Source organism: Etheostoma spectabile, unplaced genomic scaffold (assembly GCF_008692095.1).
Source record: "Etheostoma spectabile isolate EspeVRDwgs_2016 unplaced genomic scaffold, UIUC_Espe_1.0 scaffold00018727, whole genome shotgun sequence".
Classification (NCBI taxonomy): domain Eukaryota; kingdom Metazoa; phylum Chordata; class Actinopteri; order Perciformes; family Percidae; genus Etheostoma; species Etheostoma spectabile.
In genome coordinates, this window is record NW_022604425.1 from 8297 (window position 1) to 20067 (window position 11771).

The window sequence follows — 11771 nt, forward strand, 5'->3', positions numbered from 1 at the left end:
TCCTGTGTGTGTAGCCCCTACTATAACAGCTGGTCCTGTGTGTGTAGCCCCTACTATAACAGCTGGTCCTGTGTGTGTAGCCCCTACTATAACAGCTGGTCCTATGTGTGTAGCCCCTACTATAACAGCTGGTCCTATGTGTGTAGCCCCTACTATAACAGCTGGTCCTGTGTGTGTAGCTCCTTCCATAACAGCTGGTCCTGTGTGTGTGTGTAGTCCCTTCTATAAGTCTTGAAGGAGTTCCCACAGATGCTTTGCACTTGTTGGTCTGCTGCTAGAACTCTGTGTGGTATCATCTGCTCTCTAATCTGAGCTGCTTTTAACTTTTGATTTCTGAGGCTGGTGACTCAGATGAACTTATCCTCAGCAGCAGAGGTGACTCTTGGTCTTTCTTTCCTGGGGCGGTCCTCATGTGAGCCAGTTTCGTTGTAGCACTTGATGGTTTTTGCGACTGCACTTGGGTACACATTCAAAGTTTTTGCAATTTTCCGGACCAACTGCCCTTCATTTCTTAAATTAATGATGGCCACTCGTTTCTCTTCCCTTAGCTGATTGGTTCTGGCCATGATATGAATTGTAACAGTCGTCCAATAGGCTGTTGGCTGTGTATCAACCTGACTTCTGTGCAACACAACTGATGGTCCCAACTCCATTAATAAGGGGGGGACCATTTCAGGGACTACCTCATGAAGCTCATTGAGAGAACAGCAAGGGTTTGCAGCGCTATCAAAAAAGCAAAGGGGGGCTACTTTGAAGAAACTAGAATATAAGACATGTTTTCACTTATTTCCGCTTTTTTATTAAGTACATAATTCCACATGTGTTCATTCATAGTTCTGATACCTTCAGTGACAATCTACAATGGAAATAGTCCTGAAGATAAAGGAAACTCATTGGAGGACAAGGTGTGTTAAAACATTTGGCCTGTACTGTTCTTACAATTAAAAACAACAAAGAAAGTGATATGTAGCCAGACTGAAGCAAATTGCACAGCGGCTCTTTCACTCTCACTACACTGTCAGTGGCTGCTTATTGGATGAACTGCTAGAATGAAAATCACTCACTACTCACTTTAGGCCTGGGTCAAAATGGGCGGGCCCGGACCTATAATGTCATAGTGTCCTGGATGTAACTTTTGATTTGTAATGTAATCTATTCAGAAATAAATAGACTGTTCTATAATTATAATTTATTCAGTGATCTCTTAAACCTCCTATCACCAAGCCATTTCGGCCTGTCACATTGTTACTTACTGTAGACTCATTTGTCACTCTATCTGCACATTTTGCATCTCAAATTCAAAAGCACAGTTATGGCCATTGTTAGAAGAAGGAAGAGCGCCTCAATCTCTTTTCAGCAGTATAACAAAGTTATAATGGCATAAAACATTAAAAAAGTCAAAACTTAAGTTACGTTTCGTTCATAATTTATTAAAAAAACATCATGCAAAACATTTCCATAAGGGAACACATTCATATACAATACAGGGAAAAAATGAGTTTTGCCTGTACATTCAAAAATAATTATTTACATGTTTAAAACATTACAACAGTGGTGGAATGTAACTAAGTAAATTTACTCCAGTACTGTACTTCACTCGAGATGTTGAGGAACTTGTACTTTATGAGTCTTTTCTTTTTATGTCACTTTCTACTTCTACTCCGCGACATTTCAGAGAAAATATGTTACTTTTTACTCCACTACGTTAGTGTAGTCCAACTGACCCCAAATTGGCCCTAACATTTTGTTTATTTCATTTATAAAATAACAATGTGCAATGTGGTTGTACATCAGTAGCCAACATTAATTATGTCCACCTTCCATTTAGCACAGATTTTGTTTTATTCCTTTACTCCGTGTTTGTTGGCCTACCATTTTCGTTTCCCTTTACTTGTAAAAGAGTATTTTTACAGTGTGGCATTAGTACTTTTAATGAAATAAAGGATATGTATACTTCCACCACTGTTTAACACTAGGCTATGCTTAGTCTTTGTGCTGTGATTTGTAGTCTTAGATTGTTGGCGGTATTTGGGGTAGGTTTAAGATAAAATGTAATCAAATCAGGTGCAATGACATTGTAGTAGTATTTTAGTATTTTTGAAGAGTATTTACATAGCGTCAACATCGGAGTCTGAACTTTCCGAGCTAAAGTCAAATTCATCTGAACTATCTGTAGTGCAAAAAAACTGATTGTCATTTTCTGGGTTAGACAGGACATGCAGGTAGACTTTTCTTGCACGCCTTTGCAGCTCTTTCATTTGCCTCAGCCTTCTGCGGATGAGGCAAGTGACACCCTTCTTCGCATTCTCTGTGAGATGTCCTTAAAAAGGGACAAAATGTGTCACTATACAGGTAAGCAACAAGTCAAAAAAAATTAAACATGACTTTATGAAACGTGATACAAACATTTCAAATAGATGTTCACATTTACCTTGTTGGGTGTTTTCACTCTGATGGAAAGACCACTCAGACAAGACTCTGGCATGGGACTTCAGAGAATCCCAGTGCTGCTTGATCTCTTTGACAAGGATCTTCTTCTCCTCTTGAAGCCTTCGAACTGCCATGACCCTATCAAAGACTTCCTTTTTTGTGCTGAAATCAACAGCGCCTGTAACACATACGTGTGTAGATGAGAATGACCACTGCACAAACAATGTAGTTTCAGAGATCATTTCTCTCCCTCACATGCACTACTGTGGTGCCTGTAGAAAAAAATGCTTTCTCGCTTGCAGGCACACAGCTTCCAGAGTCAAACACCATTTTGGAGAGGTTAATGTCTTTTAATGAAATCTTTAACATTTCACATCCAAATAACTTGACATAGCAATAACCCACCTCGTTATTGGGATGAGTTGGTTGTTGAGAAAAGCAAAGAACAGACACAGACAGTGATTCCTTACTTTATAGATACTATAGCACGAACAGAATACATATTATGCGTACCTTCTTGTGTTATTTGCCAAGGCCAGGGATGTTCTGTGTCCAGAATATGATCCATGCAAACTGCTTGCTCGGGTGTTACAAGGCTGTTGTACTTGGCTAGCATGGTCTGCAAAGTGGTCTTTTCTTGCCTTATTTTCCGTCTAATTCTGTGTCGACATTTGTTGCTGTCTGTGAAACGAAAAATAAAAAACACTATCTGTTAATTACATAATGTAAATTACGTTGTTGGAATTACAGCAAATTCACTATCAATATTAAAGTTCATTGTAATGTGGAGAATATACTTGAATCAACAATCAACACTATCGTTTAGAACTTTATGGACTTATGGAAACATTTCAGACTTAAATGTTAAAATACCATTTGTTTTGTAGAGGCGTTGAGATCTTGTTTTTATACTTGATGTGAGGGCCTCAATCTTCTGACACAAAGCCTGTGTCGTGTCTTGGTGGTTTGTTTCTCCTAACAAAAAGTGAATAACACAGCACCAATATAAAAAAAGATTAAATCTTTATGTCAGACAATGTTTAGAATTATCTCACCATCTGCCCAGTCTTTCACATCTTGCACAAATTCCTCCATGTTTTTTTCTTGCAGTTGAAGCTTGGCTTTCAGAGTTTCCAGGTCCCCCAACTGGACATTTAGAGCTCTAGAAGTCTAAAATTAATTAGGTAATTATAATCTGTACAGTATATATCACAGAAACTTGAGCCATGACAATGTTTTTACACACTTTTAATCTACCTTATGGTATCTTTGGGAAAGAGAATTTGCCAGGTTTTGAAACTTCTGCTGGTTCCATCTCATGGAGAGGAGTGTAAGCATGTCATTGCGTCCTGCAAGGGCACAGAGATTTGTTCTGCAAGAATATCCTTTTAATTAAATGTAATTTCTTCTATAAATAAAAGGTACAATTATATGGTACCTGCTTTTGACATGTGCTTTGTAGTGACCGCTATTCTGGAGAGAAACGCATTACACTGCTCTACTTCCTCCCCTAATGTCGAACCAGCCCCATCTTGGTTGGCTCCACTCCATTTTACCTGGACAGAGGGACACAAACTGAATATCAAGGGCATTCAGTAAAAACAACCAAATACATTCAGCAAGTCCCAAAAGCCCCCTTGAATTCAACTAAAGCCTAATCAAAATTCAAACTGACACAATATGCAAGAAAAAAAAAAAACATTCTGTACATACACAAACACAGAAATACTACTGTGTTACTGTGGTATATAATTGTTATTTCTTATCACTTTTGGGGATTTTATGTCATTGTATAAGAATATTGTGCACTACACCAACCTCACATTTGAAGTCATGGGCTTTAGCATGCAAAACCGACAGGAAGGGCCTCATGTTTTGAAGAGACTGGAGCTCTGGACAGTCCAAACAAACTCTCTGTAGGTAGGGCCAGTATTTACATGCAACATCCATACAGAAGAAGGTTATGTCGTGCTTGGGCGCAAGCTGGTTCTGTAAGAACATGGGGTATGCATATATTTCACCCCTAAACATATTAAGGGCAGACAGCAAGACACCGTGCCTGCAAACTGCCAGCTCCAGTCCTTCCTCATCCACCTTACTCCTAGATCTGCAGGAAGTCTCTCGGGCTGCCAACCACTCCCCACCACAAATGCCTTTTCCAGTGACCTACATTGTAGAATATCATAATTGACAAATGATCTTGTCAACAGTCATTGTAGAGAACAATTCTAAATAATATTTTGTGGGCAAGAAACAAATTAGCATTAATGGCTTTTTTTTTAAATTCAAGTATACAGGTAGATATCACAATACATGACAATATTGATAGACTATGACTTATTATGTCATTGACTTTAAATATTCAGATAGAAGTGCAATTACATGTTTGGTTTTGGTGTGTACTTGGTCCACAAATCTGGTCACATCTTCATCATTAGCAATGAAGACACCATCAAAGATCGGCCGCTCCTCTGATCTAAAAAACAACAACAGAGTTAACATTTTAGGATATAGTGTAGTAAAAGGTTGTACAATACATAAATGTCAATTTTACCGGTCATTAATACACATGTGCTAATAAGTAAATACCGTGCTGTACTCTTGAAACGATAAAGCTTGCGGTTTCCGTCAACCGAGACGGCAAGCATTGCTGGAGTGCAGGCAGGACAGCTAAATTGCTCCTCTTTGCAAATGGCATCAACTTCATATTGAACAGCAGCCCATTCAAAAAAGCTTTTCTGAAAGCTGTCAGATGAGAGCTTTCCAGTCTATTAAAAAAAACAACAGCACAAAACAATTCGAAAAAGAACTTCTAATATCAAAACATAAAAAATGTAGGATGCTGCAGAATAAAGAAAGAAATACTGACACGGCCAAAGCGAACAGTCCGCTTCTCAAGCATTCGTAGAAATGCCTGACAGGACATTCCAGGTGATGCCATCTTCATGCTCTCAAAAGTAAAAAATAAGTCTTCCTCATAAACTGTCGCAAAATTGAGGGTGGCGGGCCAGTAGCCACTTTGTATAAGGTCATCCACTTCTGCAGTCCAAGTAGCCTGGCATCCCTCGCAGCTTAGCTCTGGCATGTTGAGATCATACCGTCCTACAAAGTAACATTTACCTCCACTGTAATGTTATGACTGTCAAACTTAGAATTCCATGTTGTATGCATCATATATAAAGCTTGGTGACTTGGCACTGATGTGCACATTTCTTTAAGATATTACATTATTGTGTCTGTTGAATATGAATCTTTTTTTTTAACTGGACAAAAGGAAATCTTTCACATAATTACCATTTATTGTGACCAAAGCAACTGCCTTTCCTTGGATGACCCTCAATGCCTCTGGTGGACAGCGACAGATTTGGACAGGCATCTCAATAGGCAAAAGCCGTACTAAAAAACATTACACAAATGGGTTTGGATAATTCATCTTTAGCGACAATTAGACATACAGAATAAACACTCTCACAAAAAAGTCCATAACTTACCACAGTGTGTAACAGCATTATCCACAACGCAACTGGTTGGAGGCAATGGCTGAAAGAAACCAGCACACATAGCATCCCGGTTGTGAAGGATGTAGGTTTTGTTGTGCCGGCTGATGTCGCATTCAGCGCAGAGGAATGGACATGGTAAGCAGTCTCTGCATCTGACAGCTGCACAGTTGATCCCACATTGACTGCAGATTTTTGTTTCCACGTTCCCCTGTGCCAGCATGCTATTTACAAGGTAAGGTCTCTTTGCCCTCCATCTCTCAAAAAAGAGAGCGTTACGAGTGCTCCAATCCACAGAAGCCAGAGGAGCTCCCTGGTCAACTGCAGCTTCTTGTATCTCATCATCAGAGACACTCAAGGAGTACTGTAGATCTTGCACAAGACATTCTGTTACAATTGTAAAAATTGTAAAAGTACATAAGAATTAAAAAAAAATACAGTTTCACAATGGTTTTGCTCATCGTTTCATTTGCAAAAAAAACAGCCATACAAAAGGAAAATTCTTAATTAAGGGACAATTATACTACCATAAAACTTTTCTGGAGACTTTATTTTAACAGTTCATGTTGAATGTTATATAAATTATTACATACCAGCAGAGATGGTCTTTGAAGCAGTCTCTGAAGCAGAGTTAGGGCCATGATCAGCAGTGTTGCAGGGAGGATTAGGCGTGTGATCACCAGCTGTACAAAAAACTCACATCAACATTGATAACATTAAAAATGTCATCCTTGCACCATGGCTAGTGCCTAGGCTGGTTCACAACTGTTCATTTAGTTGCAAAATCCAACTACTGTTGGTTATCTGCATATCCAACAATATATAGACAATGGCAGCAAACACAAATGCTCGTTGTAAAAGCAAATTCAAAAATAAGTGAGCTATTAACAACTAATAAATAAACCATTTTAAACAAAGCCTTACCAAGGTTGACATCTTGTAAGAGATTATACTGCCCATCCATAACAAGATTTCTAAAAAATATTGTTCCAGCCGGCACAATGAAGCTAACTTTTATCAGCTTATTTTATAGGTTGTACCGTATTAGTATGTAGTAGTAACCTTAATGTAGGCTATCTATTTCAATTAAGATCCGAGGTGCAAACATTTGAACTGAATGTATCCCTTGATATTCAGTTTTAAATGCCTAAACACTTTTGAAAATATCATGAATGAAAAAAACAATGCTGACCTTTTTCTGACTGATTCCTGCGTGACCTTGGCCTTGCATAGAGTACATTCCCATCACTGTCTCTCTTTCTCCACCTGACTTTTGACGTGGATGTCCTAGCTGGTAGTGCTGCCTTCTCTTTCTGCAGCTCAGCAAGCAGTTCATCAGCATTTTGGAGGTCATCAGTAAGTTTTTCATCAAGCAGGTAATCGTTCAGATCTGAAAGAAAGGTTTGAACAAACACTTATTGACCTAACTAGGTCGCTGTGGGGATAATTGTGCCTATTTATTTTACTTACCAAGTTGAAAGTGTGTGCAGAGGCGTTGAGTGGAGATGCAAGAGCATTGCGGGGATGTCATCATTAAGAAGTTTGGGTTTTGTCATTTCTGCAAATGAGAATAAAATATATAAGGATTATTTTTACTGTGATATTAAAATAAGGCATTAATTGTTAACAACAGCTCATGGTTTTACTGAACCAGAAAAGTACACGGCAGCATTAAGTAACATCAGCTCTATTCATTTACTCAGAAAAACCTCTAATTTAAATCCTTTCAGTACAGAAAGAATAAAGTTGATTTGAAACACAAATAAGATACAATTTGAGCAATTGCAAAAAGCCTAATTTAAACAAAATGTCATTTATCTGTGGCTGGAATTGTAATTATTATCCTTTATAAAAAAGTAATTAAATAATTCCGTAAGCCACCATGCCAACTTAGAGAAAATTATCTTAATTAGGCATAGTAAAAACTTACTATGAACTAGTAACTGATTTATTACACTGTGTGATTATAAACTTACTGACAAATATTAGACAAACTGCATTTTGTAACTGTCTAAACAACATATTTACTGTTTCTCTGCCACTACTTCACCAACACATCTGGCCAATATTTTAGTAAATCTACTGTTATGGCTAATTACATTAAGCACATGTTGAGATGGAATAAGAGAGACAATAGCAGTAGGAAAACTTATCAGGCTTTATCAAGTTCATTTTACTGTAGACAATTCAGGAATAGCACAATAGTAAAGTCAAAACAGTTAATCTGCTGTTAGAGTATTTTCAATCAAAGTTAGGGATGGCTTTTCAAAGTTAGTGCTTAGGTGCTAGGTGAGACCATGATTGTACCCGTTATGAGGTTATATGTGGCAATAAGCTAGGCATAAAGAAACACTTGATTTGCTAACAGCAGCTAACGTTACCTTACCGCTAACGTTACTGTAGGTTTCACTTGTTGGAGCTAGCTAGTATTTTTATTAACGCTTTACATCATTCATCGTCCCATTAGACTGCTAGCCTGCACGTTGAAGGGTTTGAACTACAACTTATTGAGCTAACTAGGTAGCGGTGGGGATAATTGTACTTCTGTATTTTACTTACCAAGTTGAAAACGCGTGCAGATCTGTGCGTCGAGTGGCGCGCAGTGCATAGATGCACGACCAGCGCAGGGACGTCATCATTGCTTCTTGGCTCAGCCATTGGTCGCGCCTTGATAGGTCAGCGGCAATGAAGTCAAAGCTGAAAGCGCCGCGCTCGGCGGCTATTCCGAGCGGTGCGCGACGCCAAGGATGCCGCTCCGTCTAGTTGGGCGGCACCGCTATCCACATAGGAAAACACTAAATATGCCAGCGTAGAAATAATGGCAAATGCGTTTCTTAAACATTTAAACATTTAAACCAGATTTAAATGAAGCTATGCAAAGACAAAAATAAATTAATTAATCGACTATCGACAGTGTATAATGCCTATAGCTCGTCAGTTTGACGCAATATCCGCCAAAACTTCTGGCGAAAACCTTATTTATAGAGCAACGTTAAACTAAAAAACGGCTGTTAAAAATGGAGGAGCTGTTATTTTGCCACTCTCTATGTGTTTAAATGTTATATACATATCATTTATTATGCTATTTTTTATTCCTATTGTGGGCCAGTCATCCCCGAGATCTGAAACGTCATGGTCCCCTGTCGTCTATATTTTACGAGGACGGGGCTCCATTAAAGTCTATAGGAGTTCCCTGCACGTTAAAATATTACTTCGAGGGGTGCCCATTACGTTGAAATGTTACGCCAAGGGTTCCTGACCAAGCGTCCACATGTTACGACTTGGGAGTGAGAACGTGTTGCGGGCACACAGCAGAACCAAATTCGCTCTCAGGACCAGCATTATGGCAGTGGCATATTTATTAGCCTATGTGAGGTTTTAATTATAGAATAAATAAGGTAAAAAATAACATGGTTGATAAACAATCAAACCAACAAGTATTTTAGGGCATCAGGAGTTCATAAAGTGCAGCAGCGGTTCATAGGGTAAAGTGCATACGGAATGGATGGCATAGCCCCGCGTAGACCTAGACAGTCCCAGGCCTCACTGCCTCTGGGTAGAAGCCGCGCTGTAGCAAGTGGTCCTAGCATCAAGGCTGCACACGCTCTTATGGAGGGGGGGGGTAAACAGGTTGTGTGCTGGGTGAGAGCGATCTCTCTATGTTGGAGGCCAGCTCCTGCAGCTGCTGCGTAGATGTCATCCAGGGAAGGAGACTGAAGTACCACTGGTGGAGAAATAGAACAAGGAGTTTTCCGCAGCAGCTTTATTTCATGTTGTTTATGAAGAAGGAGAACTAGGAAATAAGTCGGGGGGGGGTGCAACGCTCCAAGCAAAGCCAAGAGGACCGATCACAGTTGTTTGTTCTGCCCTGTGAAGTCACATCTAGGGGTTGTATCGGCCGATATCGAGTACTGATCAATGGGTCATGTATTTATTATGTATTAACAGCTGTATACTACTCTCCCTGTATGGATGTGATATGATTTCTATCTTTGTTGTCAGTCTGGCTCAGGTTAAGCTCTTTCTCAGGTCAGATACAACCAATGACAGCCAAACAGAACTTTCTTTTATTATCCTGTTTGACAGTCGTTATAATAGAAACAGAACATAATGAAGTACTTTAAGTAAGATTGTCCTCAGGGCTTTATTATGTGTTTTCGGATCGGAGTCAGAAACTCCATTTTTTCCAGATACGGACCTGCATTTAGGCAGTATGAAGAGGCAATACTGTTTAGATGTGTAGTATCGGTATCAACGTTCTAGTATTTATCCGTACCTGCGCTGAATCCACGGCGTAGGTTCAACATAAACCATAAAACAATAATTAAATCTGGATTCCTCTGGCGCAGTCGCAACCTTTTTCTCTTGTGATGTCTGCCATAGTTGTTCTTCCAAAAAATTGGGTAGAAAACGATGGCAAGCATAAATCCAATAGTAATGGCAAAATGTAAATCTCATCTGCTTAAATGTAATTTTCCCATTACAATATATAATAAAGTGTGTACATATACACAGTAATTTATTAGTTTTATCATTTTGGATTAAACTTATTGCAAATGATCCAGTAGATGGAGTCAATCCAACCATGATTTCAGGGATGTAGAAGGTCTGGCTGTCTTCCTGACTACCCTCCTGGTCCAGGTAAGAGGGATGTAGAAGGTTGGCGTCTTCCTGGCTACCAACTGAGGTCCAGGTGGTGGGGGTCTTCTCTACCAACCTCCCACATGGAACTGGACGTGGCTTTTAAGGGAATTACTTATATGTTGATCCTGATATTAGCAGCCCAACAGCAAAGCTGTGTGTGTTTTTGTGTGTGTGGTTGTGTTGTGTGTGTGTGTGTGTGTGTGTGGAGGAAAGCGACCATACACTTTACCGATGCTTTTACAAACCACTCTGGAGCGCTCCTTGGTCAGACCTCCAACAGAACAAAGCGAGCGTTGAAAGCGTTTTTCAAAACATTTCAAACCTGTCAACGTGTTTGAAAAGCGTTGCTCTTACTCTTTGTGGCTCTGGGTCAGGAGTACGATTAACTGACATACAGCACTAGAATGGGACAGTAGGTTTAGGAGAAGATGGGGGGTGGAGCTGCTGCTGTACCTGATGCGTTCCAAACGACACTAAGGTTTTCTGTTTGCTCAGTTCTGACCTGAGAGTACTGACCTAGCGGCTTCATTTTACCAGTTGGTTTCAAATGTGGCTTAGGCTTGCTGTGCTGCAAATCCCAGAATTCTAATTCACATAATTCCATTGAGCTCTTTGAAACATGTGGGCTTCCCCCAAACACTGTATGTTGTGAGGGTGGATCGTGGTGGTTGCACACGTGCATGGAAGTGTGCATGTCAATGATCATTGTTGGGTATTGATTATACAATGTGTCATTTCTAGACTGAGCGAGTGTGTGTGGACTGTGTGTGTCTGGAGGAGTTCTCTCCGCTGTGAGAGTCTGTTTTTCAGTTGGTTGCCGTGGTATTTTAATCTGACAGTGTGGGCGCTGCTGCACTGCTCTCTGACATCTTTTCTTGGCATGTGTTAGATCTGTCTGGTCAGCCATGTTGGATACCACTGCTTTATATTTCTATCTCATTCAAACAGCCCGATTATGTCTTCCTGTGCACCAGATGATTTCTCTCAGGAAAGACCAGACAACCTTCATGTGTACTGTCACTGAATAATGAATGGTTGAACTTCCTACTATTGGCACCGAAGTAGGAACGTTCCTAAGGGCCGTGGTACCTGCTCCTGCCTTTGGAGGAATGAAAACTCAGATGGGTCTGTTATGAGGTCATAAGGGCAAGATTCCAGACTGGCCCATCAGAGTTTTTTCCTTTTTACCTCCCTTTTCTC

At 39.9% G+C, this 11771-nt stretch overlaps 1 protein-coding gene across 2 annotated transcripts; it reads right to left on the reverse strand.

Annotated features, from left to right (window-relative positions):
* Positions 1-1327: 1327 nt before the first annotated feature.
* LOC116681763 (uncharacterized) lies at positions 1328-9228 on the reverse strand (the record flags this gene model as incomplete). Of its 2 annotated transcripts, XM_032509677.1 has the most annotated exon segments (16): positions 1329-2320; positions 2432-2608; positions 2944-3111; positions 3304-3405; positions 3486-3600; positions 3688-3779; positions 3869-3986; positions 4249-4596; positions 4813-4906; positions 5020-5198; positions 5300-5532; positions 5725-5826; positions 5922-6314; positions 6521-6610; positions 7120-7317; positions 7398-9228. In XM_032509677.1, coding segments are annotated over 16 exon segments (2685 nt in total). In that variant the 3' UTR covers positions 1329-2108.
* Between the last annotated feature and the right edge of the window lie 2543 nt (positions 9229-11771).